This window comes from Trichechus manatus, unplaced genomic scaffold, assembly GCF_000243295.1.
Source record: "Trichechus manatus latirostris isolate Lorelei unplaced genomic scaffold, TriManLat1.0 scaffold00018, whole genome shotgun sequence".
NCBI classification, from domain to species: domain Eukaryota; kingdom Metazoa; phylum Chordata; class Mammalia; order Sirenia; family Trichechidae; genus Trichechus; species Trichechus manatus.
In genome coordinates this window covers 11,362,151-11,381,516 of record NW_004443954.1, presented here as the reverse complement: position 1 = coordinate 11,381,516, position 19,366 = coordinate 11,362,151, and the positions used below count along the sequence as shown (strand labels likewise).

The following is a 19,366-nucleotide window of genomic DNA, read 5'->3' as shown; positions in this document are numbered from 1 at the left end:
CTGGATTCTCTATCAGCCCAGAACTAAAACGATTTCCGAGGCTAACTCTTCAGACAGGGATTGGTCTGGACTGTGGGACATAAAGTGATACTCATGAGGAGTGCGCCTCTTAGTTCAGGTAGATACAAGAGACCAAAGGGGCAGCTGCTGTCCAGAGGTGAGATGGGAAGGCAGAGAGGGTTAGGAGCTGGTTCAATGGACATGGGGAATCAAGGGTGAAAAGGAGGAGTGTGCTGTCATAGTATGGGGAGAGCAATTAGGGTCACATAACAATGTATGTATAAAATGTTGTATGGGAGGCTAACTTGAAATGTAAACTTCATTTAAACTACAATAATAATAATAATCATAACAATAAAAACAGAAGTCTTGTTCATGAATCCACTAAACATAGAGTGCATAATAACTTGTTTGTATCAAAGAAAGCAGAATGTATAACTTTGAGAGGTAACAATAATATGAGAGACTGTGAAGGTTCTCTCATAAGAGTATCTTTTTATTGTTAACTTGAATTCCTGTTACCTGCATGTCAACATAAGCAATTTCTTTCTTTTCTAGCCATGGAATGTCCTACCCAATTTCAGGTTTAGTGAAGACATATAAAGCAAAGGATTACAATGTGGATCACCCACTGGTGGTAAAACAATCAATTCTTTAATTAAATGTTATGTTCCTGTCAACTTCCATAAATACATTTGTCAATTCTTGATTGCTTGGAGTACAGGGTAATGTAATTCAGTGTTCAGAATATGCAGGTTGAGGAATAGCTGTGGCCCATCAGTCACTGTGTTTTATTTCTCTTCAGCCTCATGGCCTTTCTGTGGTGCTAACTTCCCCAGCAGTGTTCACTTTTACAGCAGAGATGTTTCCGGAGCGACACCTGGAGACAGCAAAAATATTAGGTATGTGCCATCACTCATAATTCTGTGGCCCACAAACGTGGAGCATTTCCAAGGGTTGCTTCTGAAGATAAACCATAAAGGGTAATACCAAAAAAATGTTCCTTTGAGGTAATTTATTAATAAAATGTCAGTGATTTGCCCAAAGTCCTCTATAGTACTAAAATTCTCTAATTTTATGCTTCTAAGACTATTAACAGTGAAATGGAACTAAATGTTGCTTATGTTAAGTTTGTACTAATATTTGTTTTCATGAAAAGTGTAACTCTTTCCATACTGGTAATGTTATAAATGGCTTTTGTATTTAATAAATAATAAGGAGTCCCTGGATGGTGCAAACAGTTAAGCACTGACTACTAACCAAAGGTTGGCAGTTTGAACCCACCCAGAGATGCCTTGGAAGAAAGGCCTGGCTATCTACTTCCAAAAGGTCACAGCCTTGAAAACCCTATGGAGCACCGTTCTACCATTCTACACACATGTGGTCGCCATGTGTTAGAATCAATTCCACAACAATAAGTGTTGTAAGAAGACATCCAGAGTGCCTTTTGAATCTTACAAGAAATAAAATTATATTCGTGATAGCTTTAGTATTAAGTAAACTTTTGGTATTTTTCTAATTCTTTAAAAACGGTAAGCTCTTTCTGACACCTACTAGACATCTTCTAGTCGAAAGTACTTGATTAACTTTCAAACCATCTTATTCCCCCACTTGTGTTTAGGGTAGGAAGGGAAAGACTAAAAAGAAAACTTCATTATGCTCTCCTAGCACCAGCCGTTGGAAAGATTCTTTCCAAGAAGGTAGGAATGACCGCAGACATCCTTCTGCGTGTCCCCTTCGCCTCCACTCCTTCCCTCTACACTCTGGTGTTTGTTCTCCCTCTGAGCTCCAGGTGATGTGCTGGAAATGTTAATGGAAGAAGCTCAGGGCAGATAAGCGGTAGGCGGGGGCTTGATTTCGCACCATGAGCTGAGGCAAACATGCCTATTTCCCAAGGATCTTGTTTCTCTTTTCTGTTTTTGACCCGGATGTTGTTTAGCCATATGTTGGGATTCAAATGCCTTTGTAATATGCAAACTGTGTAAACAGAAGGAAGCCCAAATACTGCAGTAGGTTAGATTTATGGTAAATGGGAAAATCTTGAAGAATTTAAAGTTAACATTCCAGACAACAGTGAAATTACTGAGAAAACAATTCCTCTGTTAGGCAAAACCCACCAATTCCTTCTTCTTGCAAAGGAAAATTTTGTTTGATATTGCTATACTCAGCCATTGAGATATTTTGATTCTCTGTGTAATCTTAGATTTTCCTAGCTTTAGACCAATGTATTCTCTTTCCTACCGTCTCTTTTTTTCTCAAACACCTCACAGGAAAGCCCAGCGATTTTGATGGTGTGTTTTATGGCAGCAATCCCGGGAACATAAAAACCTCATAAACCTCGTATCATGTGTCACCTCTCCCCCAACCCGTATTTTAGCTGCTGCTGTTTAATACAGACCAGTCTTGTCAAGCCAGGTTTATCTTCCATCCAGTTCTCTGCCACCTAGCCCTGTATCTGGTTCTATTTATACCTTTTCCTGGATTACTAAAAACAGTCCTCACTGTGGTAGAAGAGAAAGGTTCACAATGATTTAATAATGTGCTTCAAGTGTATGGAGGTGAACTGAACATTCTGGTCTCCTGAACAAAACAGGAGCAAGTGGACTTGGACTACAGCATGATGCTTTGGGATAGCTGTATAATGCCACATTCAGTTTGTAGAGTGCTTACCTTGGTGGCAGCAACTGTGTTCCACTAAAATAGGTAGGGGTGTGCTGAGGACTTCAGAGTCAGTTCCCTTTGTCTGGGAATGTCCACTGTCCCCTGGCCTGAGGGCAGAACACCCTGCTCTTCCAGATTTATACCTCCATGATTTCATGTATTATTATGTCAAAATTCCACCCTTACGAATCTCAGATGTTTGGCAACCTTCTTCCCACTTGACTGATACCGTTATTGTACACGTTACATACTGTTTTCTCAGTCATGTTCTTCGTTCTGTCCTATTGGTTGGGTACTGTTTATTTAGAAGAACCCACCCTGCTTTTGGCAACAGAACCCAAGATAAAAGATTTCATAGCTACGGAGAAGAAATATTTCCTTCCCTGCGTACACGCAATCCATGTTTGTCATACGTATTTTCCTAATTTGGGAGGTTTTGTATTTCTCTACTCTTGTCTCACAAGGGGTTTGCAAAGAATTTGTCTTCTTTTCCTCGTAAGATGTTTCTGTGAGATGAGACATAGGGCACCTACACCTCTAGATGTCAGCAAATTCCAAGCCTTGAAAATTACATACATTGCCTTTCCTACTCGTTATTCAAACACCAGCTTCCCCCTTGATCTTTCTGTGCAGCTTTTCTCGCTCTTTCCCCATCTTCCCCACCACGCAAGCTGTGACGAATGGCAGTCCTTTGGAAACGCGAGGGTGAAGTTAGCACCTCCAGCTGACTTCCCTGGCAGAGGCTCTGGTACACTTTCGCATGGCCTTGCCTGTCTGTCTGTCTTCTGCGGGATTATGGTCCCAGCCTCAGCGTGGAAGCGAGTGGTGTCCCAGGTCCTCGGAATGAAGGACATGGGCGTAGATGCACATTATGTATTCAGCCGGTAGCCAGACCAAATTACTCCCAGAGTCGGCTTCCTCCTCTCTCCCCACAGTCAGAGCTTTATGTCTTCTAGGAGCCGACATCCGCACTGCCAGGACCCAAGATGCGGGGCTTGTTTTGGCAGACACACTGCGGAAATTCTTATTCGAGCTGAATGTTGATGACGGCCTAGCTGCCCTCGGCTACTCCACGGCTGATATCCCCGCGTTGGTGAGAGGAACTCTGCCCCAGGTAAGAGGCAGCCGTGTCGCTCAGTCCCTTCTGAGAACGCACAGAGCTAACCTTTTCATCTCCTCTCAGGAAATGCCTGGTCCAACTGAGCACGTTAGGAAGATGAGCGCCCAGGGTCCTCCGGTGGCCCTCGGGCTCCTGCACACCCCACAACTGCCCTTCCGTCCCCAGGGAAGCGGCCAAGGCTCCTTCGCCTTTATGCTTTCCCATAAAACTGGCTGTGTGAAGCGTTTATGATACAACTGAAAGAATTCTTTATAAAACTTCTGAGGCAAAACAACCAAATCGGTATTGAGCTATGGCAAAATTTCCCCTTTCTCCATTTCTGCTCTTCTAAGAGCCCTGGTGGCGCAGTGGTTAAGAGCTACGGCGAGCTATAGCTGCTAACCAAAAGGTAAGCAGTTCAAATCCACCAGCCGCTCCTTGGAAACCCTAGGAGGCAGTTCTACTCTGTCCTGTAGGGTCTCTATGAGTTGCAGTCGACTCTACGGCAATGGATTTGTTTGTTTGTTTGTTTTTTAAGGGTCTCCTATAAAACTATGTGAAGCTGTTTCAAAAGGGCCTCCAATATTATTTTCCATTATAGAGAGTTACAAATTCCTACTATTTTGTGACGAACAGCCATGACCTTTAAATGAAGACCATTACAAAATCATTTCTTAACATATTTGGAAGATTGTGTATTTTATACCTGTTTGTGTCACTTTGGGTCTTATTTCATGTATTTAAATGTTGCTAAAGAATTTAGATTGAGCTGACATCCTTTATTGAGTGGAATCTTAACGGATTTAAAGTTTCCCCTCTCAAGGTTCTCATAAAGGGAGTTTATCCTTCACTGGATGGTTGCTTTCCTTTAGGATCAGATACCCTTGTGCTATAGCATTAGATCCTAATAGACCAAGATCCTGTGTGTTGCAGTTCAACGTAAAATAGGCCACTCAGAGCCGTGAGGACTTGGCTTGTGGACTATACCATGTGCTCACCACGCCCATGGTGCTCCCTTAGCCCTCCTATCAAGGACGGGAAAGGCAAGGATCACATAACTGCTGTAGGATAAGGCACTTCTGCCCAAGGTTACAGCTTTCATGGACCCATCCGTGACACCGGAACAGGGCTAACAGCTGGAATATCCACTCACACAGAATCCCACTTACCACAAGTAGCAGTATTTTTCCTTTACTCCACTGCAGTTAAGCAAAGGCCTCAAACCAGCTTCTTCACCACTTAGTAAGCACTTAAAATGTTAAAGACCTCACCACTCATATAAGACAATATTTGTATAGATTGGGTTCACAAACTCACATGTCCGCAGGAACCAGGCAGGTAGTGTCAGTGAGCAAAGTAACGTAAGACAGTAGGGAGCTGTGGGGACTTCGTTGAAGCAGAAAGTACGTGACCCATTTAATTGGATAAGTAGCTGTCCAGCTACAATTTATGATTACTGAGCAGAAATTCAGGCTGTATTGTTGGTGGCATTGTTGTTAGGTGCTATCAAGTCGATTTTCGACTCACAGTGACCCCATGTGACTGAGTAGAATTGCCCCATAGGGATTCCTAGGCTGTAATCTTCATGGCTGAAGGAACTCTGGTAGTGCAGTGGTTAACCACTCAGCTGCTAACCAAAAGGTTGGTAGTTGGAACCCATCAGCTGCTCCACGGAAGAAAAATGTGGCAGTCTGCTTCCATAAAGATTTACAGCCTTGGAAACTCTATGAGGCAGTTCTACTCTGCCCTATAGGGTCACTATGAGTTGGAATCAACTTGATGGCAACGAGTTTTGTTTGAATCTTACAGAAGCTGATTGACAGATCTTTTTCTCGCAAGGCTGCTGAGTGGGTTCAAATCACCAACCTTTCAGTTAGTAGCCAAGTGCTTAGTCATTGAGCTACCAAGGCTCCTTGCATTTGTTGGTAGAACTTCCAGTTTTCAAGGAACATCAGCAATCTAGATGTTTGTCTTAAAATTCCCTGATTTCCCAATGTACAAACCAAACATGGCGCATGGGCCAGCAGTTTGCAACGCCCAACTTAGATTCAGGCTCAGTGGATTCAATTGCATCTAGAAATATAAATCAATGAGAAACAGAGGTGTCTCAAAGTTTAGGCAGGCCTTTACTATGCCCCTGGACAAATCAACAACACCTCAGTTCTAACCCATAAGTCCAGGGGGCTAAATGCGCAAAAACCATGACTCACGAAGGCCATCACAGTTACTTTATTCAAACCTACTAGATGATTGTACATTCCATGAAGGCAAGACCCTGTCTGCTTTGCTTATCCATCCTCTACCTCACACCTAGCACAAGCCCCTGACACTCAGTAAACTTGTTCAGTGAACCCATGCATGCCTGCACCCCTCTCCTGGGCGCTAAATATTCTGCCCAAGTGAGTTTACTGGCTGAATGGTGGTAACCAAAGACAGGGTAGACTATGAAATCCTGTCCAGGGACACCAGAGACATTGTGGTCGCCATGGTTTTAATGTAGCCCCTGTCTTTTATAGCATGGTCCCAGTGATACTGTCCATTCTGTAAGGGAACCTCTGGAAAGTTCTCCTTTTTTTTAGCCCAGGAGAGTGTTCCGGAATTTGTATTTGCCTACCTCTAAGAATGGCATCCATGATTTTCTGATGAAACTGTCTGATATTCTTGGCCATCTAATTGCTGGTGACAATGCATCTTCCAGCCAAGCGCACAAATTGGCAAGTTTTTACTGTTCTAATTCTACTGTGCTCAGACTTTCACTTTCAGAAGCTGTTCCGGATGGCAATAGATGCAGACTGACATTTGAGACCGTCCCCTAAAATAGCAAGTTAATTAGGTATCATTGCGAAGGCCTGTGTGCACATGTCATGCTGGAAGATTACAGATAGCAGAACCTTAATTAGACAAAACTAATTTCTTAGTTTGACAAAAGATGGTAGGTAAATTGAATTTTCTGAATACGAGTCATATCTATAAAGTGGAAGCCAGGTTTTCCTCAGGCTTTATTCACGAAGCAGATTGTATGATGCCTTTTTTCCTTTAACTGGCACTATCCAGTTCCATTTTGGAGTCAAGATAGATCGACAGATAGATAACCAGTTGCCATCGAGCGGATTCTGACTCATGGCAATCCCATGTGTTTCAGAGTAGAACTGTGCTCCATAGGGTTTTCAATGGCTGTGACGTTTCAGAAATAGAGCACCAATCCTTTCTTCCAAGGTGCCTCTGAGTGGATTCAAACTGCCAACCTTTCAGTTAGTAGCCAAGCACTTAACTATTTGTGCTGCCCAAATGCTTTTGACCTGCCACAAACATATATCTATCTAGGGACTCCTAGATAGATAGAGACATAGACGGATGTGTGTATGTGTATTTTCATAGACTCATAGGGATTTAGAAGGAATCTTAGAAGTGTCTTAGTTATCTAGTGCTAATATAACAAATACCACAAGTGGTGGGTGGCTTTAACAAACAGACATTTATTTTCTCACAGTTTAGGAGGCTACAAGTCCAAATTCAGGGCGCTGGCTCTAGAGGAAGGCTTCCTCTCCCTGTTGACTCAGGAGGAAGGTCCTTATCTCTTCAGCTTCTGCTTCCTGGTTCCTTGGAGATCTCCATGTGGCTTGGCATCTCTCTTCCCCCATCTCTGCTTCCTAGCTTGCTTGTTTAATCTCTTTTATATCTCAAAAGAGATTGACTCAAGTAACGTAACAGACAACCCATTCCCAAATGGGATTATAACCACAGGCATAGGGGTTAAGATTTACAACACATTTTATGGGGACACAATTCAATCCATAACAATAAGCTTCTCCATTTTTGCAGATGAATAACTACTATGCGGGATTTTTGGTTGGCTTCATTTGTGTTTTTGGCAGCAGTGACCATTTTAGAGGAATGCTATAGCAACTTCAGAATTTTACACATGTGATGGTAGACTAATCTTCACTTCTTAGTATCTATTAGATTTAAGGCGGTGAGTGAGATGAACTGGTTCCTGCAGAGAGCATTGCCAGAAAGCGTATTTCATATGGTTGACATTTGATAAAGGGTCTTTTATGTTCAGCAAGGAAGGATCAGTTTTCTCTGGCAGCAACAACCAGGCCAGTCTTCTGGACCCCACACCACAGCCCATACCGGTGGCTGCAAACGGCAGCAGTGTGTCCAGAGGTTCCAACTGCCTCAGCCAGGCTGCGCGGGAAAAGGCAAGAGAAAATTAATCTTCCAAGCTGGATTTCTGAAACGTCTAGAAAGAAACATTTACATTTCAAATCAAAACATTTCATTACTGAGGAGAGCTGTCTACCAAAATGAGCACTTCCATGCCCTGGCAGACAGGCCAGGTGAAATGTTGTTATTCTATGAATGTTGTAAAAGTAGTAGTCGGAATTCCTTTCAGTGCCCATGTTGATCGGCTGTCCTTTGTGTCTCACATGTCTATAAATAAAACACACGGCTTAACACTTCTTGATTCTGAGAGAGTTCAGCTTTTATATGGTATAGCTGATATGTATAGGGGCAAGTCACAAACTTTATGTGTGTCCTTGCCCCCGTTTAACCAATTGTTGGGGTTAGAAAGAGAAACTGGAGTCAGGTTTGGCTTCTAACAGCCCTAGACCACTATACCAAAGACCACTGGGATCATTTCAAGGGCGTTTGAACTCATCAGGTACAACTCTCTCCTGTTATAAACAGAATAACGTAGTAATAATCTTCATCCATAGCAAATGCTGAACTCAAGCTTTTGACCTGCCACAAACATATACATATATCACTATGATCAAGTCTCTGCCTTGCTAGATTTCCAGAAAATTTTAGGGGCTCTAAAAGATCTACTGGGATTTCAGAATTTACCTTTGCCTCACACATACTCAACAGCCTTGTCCTCACTCCTCATCCTCTCCCATCCGTCCATCCTGCCTTCTTTTCATTCCTCCTTTTACTTAGCAGCATTTATTGAGAGCCTACTAAATACATGAAGAGCAAATCAGGGTCCCTTCCCTTCCTTGTAGAGCTTAAGTTCTAGTGGAAGGAAGACAGACAATAAACATCTAATCAGAGAGATAAATAAGATATAAACGTGCTCATTGCAGAGAATGATTAGTGGTTGGAAGGGAAAGACTGAGTAGGGGTGGGGAGTGATTTCATACAGGGCAGTGGGGAGGCAGCCATGCAGGAATCTGGGGACAGCATTCCTGGCAGAGGGGACACGAGGGGAAAGGCCCTGAGACAGGGTCAAGTTCATGTTCATGGGACTGAAAGAAGACACTGGGGCTAAATGAGGTGAACCAATGGGAGACAGAGTCAGATGGGGTGAGAAACAGGGCCATATCCATTCAGGCATTAGATGCCTTGATAACAGGTTTGGGTTTTGTTCTCGTTGCAATGGGAAGTCACTGGGGAGTATTAAGCAAGAGAATGGTACGATCAGATTTATGCTGGACAAAAGTCAGTCTGGCTGTCGTGGGGGAGAATGAACTCTAGGGGGCGAGAGTGAAGCAAAATTGGAAGCAGAAGGATCCTTGAGGAGGTTGTTCAAGTAGGACAGGCAGTAATAGTGGTGACTTCGACTCAAGGTGTGGTAAGACGAGAGGTGAGCAGCGGTCAGATTTGGGATTTATTTTAGAGGTGGATCTGACAGGCTTGCTGATGGACTGAACGTGTAGGACAAACGAAAGAGGAATCAAGGATGATTTTCCCTGCGTTGCTGGGGGACATTCCTGAAATGAGGAAAATGTAAAGGGGGCAGTGGCGGGGGTCAGAGTTCTGTCTTGTACATGTGAACTAGGAGATGGCAATATCCCCCCTCCCTACCATCTTCATAAATTCAGCAAATTTTAACTGGTGAGCATCTACTGTGTATCAAGCAGTCCAGTCTGGTAGGTGCTGGGCATAGGGCAGTGAGGAAAGTGAGCCCTGCCCTCAGGGAGCTTTCTTCCTCTTCTGCCAGGTGTGCACCCAAACCAATGCCTATAATAGGAAAACAGACCCAGAGACCCATGAAAATAGAACCAAAAAAATGGCTCATCATCTACTTTAATGTCTTTTAGGCCCAGAAAGTTGGGCACAGGGTAGTCATAATAACATTTTAATCCCCTGTCCAGAAGAGATAAAGAAGTTACTGACGGGTATAGAAATAGCAATAGGACAAATGGACGAATCCTGTCTGATTCCACTTATATGAAATATCTAGTCTAGGCAAGTGTATACATACCCCAGTTTATTTCTGGTTACCAGGGGCGGGTGGGAGGGAGGGGAAAAGGGGAACTCACTGCTTAGGGGACACTGAGCTTCTGTTAAGGGTGATGGGAAAATTTGGCAATGGATAATAATAATGGTTGAACAATACAATAAACATAACTAAAGTCACTGAATTGTACATGTGAAGAACATTGAAAAGGCAATTTGTTACATATATATTTACCACAATAAAAAAAATCATTTGAAAAAAAATAGCAATAAGATGTGCTGGCTATCTTAGCTGACTTGACTAATCATTGAAGAAATTAAGCTAGTCCCTGAACAAGTGTGAGGACGTAAAGATAAAAGCTTAGTTAATATAAAAAAGGGAGTCATTTGTTGCAGGTAGCCTGAGAGCCCATGTCCTAATGAAGTCCTTTGAATTCACTTTAAGTCCAAGTTGTCTCTGAAGTCAAGGGCAGCCTTGTTCTGTTTCCCTTGGCAGCAGACGCTGTGCCCAGGACAGTGCTCTCCCACACTGAGAGCCTGCAGAGGTGGTTGACCAGCATGGCTTGGTCATTAGAACAAATGTTTTTCCCCCGGTTGGTCTGGTTCTCTGCTTTGGGGCAGAAGACTATTGCTTCGTGGGAAAGAGGCATTACCTAATAAGCTTCTGAGATGGGGATCAGCTAGCCCAAAGCACATAGGCGATGTCTCAAGAAATATGAGTTTCACACCATGGGACACTGCTCAGCCACAAAGAGAAATGAAGTCCTGATGCATGCCACTACATGGATGAACCTTGAAAACATCACGCTGAGTGCGAAGTCAGTCACTAAAGGACAAAGATTATGTGATCTCACTTCTATGAAATAAGCAAATATATAGAAACCAAAGATTAGTAGTAGCTACCAAGGGTAGGAAGGAGGGGGAAAGGCAGGGGCGGATTAACCAGTAAGCAAGGTACACGCAGGCTTAATTGTGTTTACTACTATAGCGCACAATCTCACGTGGGTTTCACCACATCGTCGATGTGAAAAACAGGTGAAACTGTGCACTACCAATTAGTAAGGAAGCCCATGGGTGCCTTGCTTATGGGGTACTCCGTTCCTGGAGAAAGGGAGAGTTTTTGCTTAGGGGGCATTGAGTTTAGGTTGATAGCGGTGGAGTCACTCAGTGAATTGGTTATATGTTGTGGACTACTTAAGTCTGCATTTGTTACTGTGCTAATAAACAATATTAAAAACCACCAAAAAAAAAAAGTGGTAGAATGATTCGGAAGAGATAGCGAAAATGATTTGCACCACAAGAATGTAATCAATGTTAGTGAATTGTACATGTAGAAATTGTTGAGATGGCATATGTTTTGTTATGTATATTTTTACACAGTACAATTTTAAAAAAGAAATATGATTTTTAAATACGTGACTATTAGCAAGTCATTGTTTCTTATAGCCAAGCTGATTTACATATCGGTAGCTTTTACAGACTGTCTCTGCAAATACCCTGGCTAACTCTTTTATTTGCTATTTCAGGAAAGGGTCACCAAGCTTGCACCACGACCTCAGTCAGAAGAGGATCTCTCTGCTCTGTTTGAAGCATCAATGAAACTGTATTAATTTTCATTTTTACTGAAAGAATTACCATTGGCCACCTTAGTTCTGAAAGCAGAAGTTCATCTAGCTAGAGCTTTGTCTTTTCATCTCTATACATAACATGCCTGCTACCAACCCTCCTGCTACCAACCCTCCTGCAACTGAAGTCTTTTAATGTTAATGTGATATATTAAATGCAGATGATTCCCTGATGCTCAGAGTCAAGCTACTTCCATAAAACAGGCTGGATAAATGCCCACAATGTCAGGTCCTTGGACAAAAACTCAATGTCTGTCCAAAATGTAAATGCACATATCCTCTGCCCAACGATCCCATGAATAGAAATGTATCCTATAGAAATACTAGCCCAACTATGCAAAGAGATATGGCAAGGATGTTCGTGGCAATACTTTTTCTAACAATAAAAAATTTGAAACAACCAAAACTTTCTCAAGTATACATAAATATATGTGTATATATATGCATAGAAAAGATCGAGAAGGATCAAAAAATTTTAAGTTATGACTGCAGAAATGGATTTTGGGATGTGGAGAATTGAGAGAAAACTTTCACTTGTTATAAACATATGAATTGTTCACATATGTTACTTTTCTAATTTTAAAAAGGGAAAAAAATCATTTTACTGCTTTTAGTCAGATTTGTCTTATTTTATAAAAATACTAATAACACTGGTATTTAAAAGGTAGAAACAAATCCAAAGGGATTTCTGTTTTGAGATAAACACTCACACCCAACATGATAATTCCCTTTTTGGAAAAACGTTTCTGGTGCTGAGAATAAATTCAAAAGCAAGCATTTTGTTTGAATGGCTTTACCGAGGTATAATTGACATACAGTCAACTGCACATATTTAAAGTATGCAATCTGATAGGTTTTGACATGTGTATACACCCCTGAAACCATCTCTACAACCAGGAGAGTGACTATGTCCACCCTTTCCCTGCACTGTGGCCTGGAAACTTTCAAGGCAGTGAGCTGGCGCGACCGTAGGGCTCCCCTCGTTTGTTTGCCATCTCTCGGGGCTCACGGTCTTCCATTGCCTCATGTCCTATGTGTTGAGAGTGTTTCCTGTTTTCTTCAGTTTTTTGGTTGTTTCTGGTGGGAAAGTAAGTCTGGTCCCTGTTATCCTGTCTTGGCTGGAAGTGGAAGAAAACGAGTAGAATTTTAAGCTTGCACTGGTGTAAGGATTTAAGTAGGTATAAGATCCTGCCTAAAGCCAGTGATGGTTCCATGATTTCCACAAAAGCCAGCCTTAGGGACAGCGAAAGGGGGTGGGGTTAGCGGACTCATTGCTTAGACTGTACACTTATTTGAGGTAGCCTGAAACTCTCTTTCTCAGGCACAAATACACTGTTTTTACATAAAACCAAATCAAACACATTGCCGTCGAGTTGAGTTCAACTCATAGCAACCCTATAGAACAGAGCAGAACTGCCCCATAGGGTTTCCAGGGAGTGGCTGGTGGATTCAAACTGCCCACCTTTTGATTAGCAGCCTGAGCTCCTAACCACTGCACCACCAGGGCCCTGTTTTTTACATAGCATATATATTTATTTGTGGTGGCTTGGGGGAGGGCAATTGGAGATCCCAGGGAGTGAGGGGCACTAACACCCCCTCTTCTCTATAAGCAAGCAGGTTTGTAGTTTACAGACTTCAGCTTTGCAGACAGATCTAAAGAGCATGATGATCTGCCTCCCTGATCTTCCTACCAAATGAGCCTCCGGAAACTTCTACAGCTCCTTTTTCCTCACAAAGGTTACCACCCAGGTTTTCCTGCCTGCCCACTCTAAGGAAGTATATATCCCACTGTTCTTGTGGATTGACTCATACTTTGAATTAAATTTCCATCTTGTAAATAAATTGTACATACATACACGCATATATATGTTATAAATATATATATGTAAAATAATACCAGGCCTTTTAGAAAATGAATGAGGAAGGTATTACTATGCCTTGCTCAGGCCCACTTTATAAAGGTCTTTATTTCATTTAGAGTTTTAAACAAGATTTTAAATACTATTTATTGTCAGTTTTCTTTAACTACAAATGTAAAATGTGCTCAATACCAAAACTTGAAAATGTAAAGATAAACACAAAAGAAAATAGTTGCTCATATATAATTATTTCATAATTTCATAATTGCATCATCCAAATGATAGCTACTGTTAAAAATTTGGTATATTCTCTTCCAGTAATTTTCTATGCATAAGTATATTTTGTATCTATATATATATGCATATATTTTTTACTTAGAGATGATAGCATTAAGGTATAGTTTTAATGCCTGTAGAACGTTCAAATTCTTTATGCCAAATGCCCAAAAGGTGAGCTTATAAGACAGTCCCAACAGAATTTCAGCTGTGCCTTGCAGACCCTGCTTAGGTACAATTCCCTCAGCTTTTCAGGAGAATCATGGAATCTGAGAGCAGAAATCATGGGAATGAGGCAGAGAACTTTCTGCCAATCTGAGATCCTTCAGGAAACTTTAGTACAAGTTGTTAATGAATGCCTCAAAATACATTTGGCATGGCAAAAACTATAAAACATTGAGGGAGAAATATATATATATATATTCCTCCTTTCAAAGAAGTCCAGGTGGGTTATAGAACTCCCAGAATATATTCTGTAAGGTGATGTGGCATCATTAAAAGAACATTAGACTAGGTAAGGTTCAGGAACCCTGGGTTCTGCTCCAGCCCTTGACCTGTCTGAGTCTTACTTTATTCAGCCAAGGCCCTCATCTAGCTAGAAAATGCTATGATTCGATTTTATGTATGCCCTAGTCTTTAATGTGAGGTTTTGAGCTTTAGAAATACAATGTAAAGTAATTTGAGATATGAAAATGCATCCTCGCTCTTCAATGTTCAATGCCTTTGCTAACAGTAGCCAGATGTCTCAGTGTGACTCACCAGGAAAAGTGATTGGTATTCATATTGATGATGATTCTGTAGAAAAAGAATTTAAAGGTCAAGCATGAAGAAACAGATTTAGGCAGCCTTAATGTTTTTTAATGTTAATACTCATTCGGTCCTTACAATTTAAGAATATAGAAAAGATGGGTTTCTTACCAGCTATTAAAAGAGTCTGAGATGGGATCTTAGGACCATTTTGTAAACCAGACACAAATAGCTCTCACACTTCAATGTTTCAGAGACAACAATGAAGTGCATTTTTCTAAGTCAAATCCTATTTTTCTGTTTATTTCTTTTCAAAGATCAAACAATTCTTAGGAGTCACAGCTCCACTTATACGGATTAATTTACTTGGCAAGGCAAGGAAAATTAAATGAATAGTATCCAAACGTTTGTGTAATACTTTCATGAAACGATGATGTTGTTAGCTAGCTGCCATTGTGTTGGCCCCCGACTCATGGCAATCCCACGCCCAACAGAATGAAACACCATCCCCATGATCGGTTTCAGATCAGACCATTGCGAGCCATAGGATTTTCCTTGGCTGATTTTCAGAAGCAGATCACTGGCTTTCTTCCTAGTCCATCTCAGTCTGGAAGCTCCACTGAAACCTGTTCAGCATCATAGCAACATGGAAGCTTCCAGTGATAGATGGGTGGTAGTTACACAGGAGGGGCATTGGCCAGTAACCAAACCCAGCTCTCCCACGTGGAAGGCGAGAATTCTACTATTGACCCACCGCTGCCCCCATGAAACTATCACACATGGTGTCACTTTCACTTAAATTGCACACCCCTTGTTGTGTGATACAAAATACTAATTTGTTCCAAATAGGTCATGTTTCTGTGACTTATTGTTAAGTGCCACAATAATCAGCAGATCTTTTTGTGTGTTTGTCCCTTTTCCGTGCACAGGAAAGGCTGTATTGGGCTTGGCATTGTTTAATGTAGCTGGGAACACAGCTGTGGGGTGTTTACAAGTGGTCAGTGAAGTACGTCCGCTCTTGTAAAATACAGACAAGTACAGTATCAAAATAAAGAGCAAAAATTGCTTTTCTGGCCTTTTAACCCTGAGAAAGATTAATGGTTGTTTGGATTAGAAACTGTACCCTAATGAGGGACTTGCCTCTGGGGACTGGGTATGAGAAAGGGGACTTTTCACCTCTAGGTCAACATTGCACATGCTGCCGGGTCTCTGATGACCAGCAACCCCAAGCCGAGACAGCTGCCTGGGCTCCACCATTAAGGCCTGGTCCTCTGAGAGCTGTTGAGGCCAGTCCTGCATCCCAGCCATCACCATCACAATGGCCTGGGGGAGGCTGTCAGTCTCCATGGGCCAGTCCAACTTTGAATGGGCAGAAATCAGTTCTTGAAGAGCTAGGGTGAATTACTGGCAGCTGGGGGTAGGATGGGAGTCTACTTTCTCATGCTGTTATTCCACTGTCTTTCCAACCACTCAAATTACTCTCAGAATAAATGCACCAAAAAAAAAAAAAAAAAAACCCACCAAACCCACTGCTGTCCGGCCAATTCTGACTCATAGTGACCTTATAGGACAGAGTAGAACCGCCCCACAGGGTTTCCAAGGCTGTAAATCTTTACGGAAGCAGACTGCCACATTTTTATCCTGCGAAGTGGCTGGTGGGTTCAAACCGCCGACATTTCAGTTAGTAGCCGAGCGAGTGCTTAACCACTGCACCACCAGGGCTCCTTCAGAATAAATGCAACCCCCTGCAAACTGCAATAATTGTTTGAGATTTTGTCCCATGCGGAATCCCTCACGAAGCTATGTGCAGGACAGCTAACTTGAAAGTAACCCGTTTCATTCTTGTTGGTTTTAAATATTGGATTTCTAGTTTGGGTGCTTTAAATTGGTTTTCTGATTTATGAAATGTCTAACTCATTAAAATAATCATGAGAGAAAAGGAGACTAAAAACTACTCCTAGTCCCTTTACGCAAACACAGCCCTTATCATGTCCTACATCCCTTCCAACTGTTTGTCAGTTGTGTGGTGTTAGCCCGTCTTTTGCTCTTTTCTCTTAAGGCTTGACATTTTAAGTATTTTACACGTTGTCATATAATCTTCATAACCCTTATTTTTAAAAGGTGTACCATTGTTTACTGAATAGGAATTTAATAATTTGTCCTTATTATGGGACATCAAGAGTGCTTCCAAATTTTTACTCCTACCAGTAACATTGCAATAAGTAAATGAATAATATGTCTGTCGATTTTTTTCTATTTTAAATTAATATCTTAGGTTAAGATCCCTCAATTAAATTTTTACTTTAGATTATGGACATTTTCGTGGCTCTGAATTCATATTGTCAAGTTACTGCTAACCAAAAGGTCACAGTTCGAATCCACCAGCCACTCCTTAGAAACCTTATGGGGCAGTTCTGCTCTGTCCTGTAGGGTCACTATGAGTCGGAATCGACTCGACAGCAACAGGTTTGGTTCTTTGGCACTGTTGTTTAAACCGTTGTTCTGCCTCTCCTTCAGTCTTACGATCTTCAAAATAAATGCTGGCACAGAGCAACAAGAAATTAAACAAATCTCACATGGATGTACTGAGGCTAGACTTTATGCAGACCTGCAAAAGTTAACAGTTCACATGAACAGATACAATTTTTCAAATAAAATTATGAAACTTACTTTAGGTTCATATTATTGCCTTTAAAGTGAAACTATAAATCACCAAGTCTACTTCGTTTTTCTGTCACTTACATTTCTTTTTTCCTTCTAAAATCCTCTGCAGGCCCCTGGACCAGTGTTATTACATTCAGAGTCCTCAGTTTATACTAGCCAAGGAAAAAGACCCAAGGGAGTAACATATAAATGTGCTTTTCTATGAGTGTTCTGGAAAAAAGGATCGCTGCATGGAAGGGAGGTGAGTGAGACCATGGAGTCTCCTGACCACCCTCACCAAGATCCCTTCCAAGAACCTAAGTTGCTCCTCTAATTTGAACCACTCAAAGCTTTGCAGTGATGAGCACTGGCCCCATGATGGCTCTGGCAGCATTTACAGGGGCCAGTTAGCTTCATGCCAGCTACTGCATATGAGAATAGAATATTTATAAGAAAATATGTAAATGAAGACAAGACAACATAGAACCAACAGGCTGGAGTGGCCACCTGAGTAAGGACAGGCCAATTTTCTTTCATTTCTAAAATCTCATTTCACCACTATATACTCAGTGCTTAGCTCAGTACCCTGAACAAGTGGGTCCCAATGGAAGGGGAAAAACATGGATTTGGGGAGAGGAGAATAAGGATTTTGCAGGTGGGGATGTTGGGCAGGGGGAATGATTACAGGAACATGACATTTGGTAGTACTTTTTTAATCAAACTATTGATGGAATAGTTTTAGTCAAACTATTGGAGCCCTGGTGGCACAGTGGTTAAGAGCTATGGCTGCTCACCAAAAGGTCAGTAGTTTGAATCTACCAGCAGCTCCTTAGAAACCCTATGGGGCGGTTCTACTCTGTCCTATAGGGTCGCTATTAGTTGGAATCGATTTGATGGCAATGGGTTTGGTTTCTTCGTGTTTTTTTTTTTTTTTTAATTGATGTTTTAGGAGCCCCTGGGCTGTGCAAATGGTTAAGCATTTGGCTACTAGCCAAAAGTTGGTGGTTTGAACTTACCTAGAGGTACCTCAGAGAAAGACTTGGCAATCTGCTTCCAGAAAGATCACAGCCCTTAAAAACCCTATGGAGCGCAGTTCTACTCTAAAACATGTGGGGTTGCCATGAGTCAGAATCGATGGTTTGGTTTTTGGTTTATTGATGCTTTATAAATAAAAATATCATCTCTTATGGAACTCAGTGTCCTACTTATCAGAGTATCTGCTACAACTGGCAGTAACATTAAACTAATAACAACAATAATAGTGGCTAACATTTATTGAGCCCTGAACCTGTGCCAGGCTCCGTACCAAGAATTATCTCATTTACCTACTATGAGTGAGACATTGCGTTATTCTCCTGTACAAATGAGGAAACTAAGGCTCAGTCAAGTTAAAAAAAAGAAAAAAGAAAAAACCCTATCTTCACACAGCTAGCCAGGACTCAAGCCCAAGGTTTTCCTGACCCTATGTTCTTAGCCACGATGTTAGGCTGCCTCTCAAATGCCTTCTGTTGTCACAGGAGAGTTTCTTGAATGGCATTTCACTGCTATATACACGTGTGCATGGCACAATCCCTTGAATATAGTAGGGGCTCCAAAAGTATTTGTGGACTAAAACCAAAAAACCAAACCCATTGCTGTCCAGTCAATTCCAACTCATAACAACCCTATAGGACAGGGTAGAACTGCTCCGTACGGTTTCCAAGGCTGTAAATCTCTACGGAAGCAGACTGCCACATCTTTCTCCTACGGAGCCACTGGTGGTTTCAAACCACTGACCTTACAGTCAGCAGTCAATTACTTTAACCACTGCGCCACCAGGGCTCCTTTGTTTGTGGAATAGAGAAATGTATTTCATTAGAAGAGGAAGAAGAAAATGGAAGAGAAAAAGAAGTTTCTGTAAGCCTTTGACAAGTCAGTAGGAGAACTCGCTGTTCATGCTCATGGCCCTACAGGAGAGACCATAAGGACAGTTCGTAGGAGGGGAGAATCCAGACACCACCTCTTACTAACTGCGAACCTTGGGTAAGTCACTTTACTTCAAGCACAAGCTTTACCTTACAGGGTTGTTATAAGCATCTGTATGCAATAATATATGTTAAGTGCCTAGAAGAGTGCTGGGCACATGGTAGGTCCTCAGTAAATGTTAGTTCCCTTCCATCATGCTCAGCATGAAGGAAGCCTTTCATTCCTGCAGCTGCCTATAGGAATTACCTGGGGTTCTAGCTAAACATACAGCCCCTCCCAGCAGTTCAGATTCGGTCCGCCTGGGT

General features: G+C 41.8%; 1 protein-coding gene across 1 annotated transcript in view; it reads left to right on the top strand.

The window, feature by feature from the left end:
* Positions 1-12,050, top strand: part of ADHFE1 (alcohol dehydrogenase iron containing 1) — a 26,560-nt gene extending 14,510 nt beyond the window's left edge. The window contains exons 9-12 of the mRNA XM_023727721.1: positions 559-637; positions 806-902; positions 3,618-3,775; positions 11,473-12,050. Coding sequence (XP_023583489.1) covers positions 559-637; positions 806-902; positions 3,618-3,775; positions 11,473-11,556 — 418 coding nt within the window. The 3' untranslated portion in view covers positions 11,557-12,050. The remainder of the gene's footprint in view (positions 1-558; positions 638-805; positions 903-3,617; positions 3,776-11,472) is intronic.
* Positions 12,051-19,366: the final 7,316 nt, after the last annotated feature.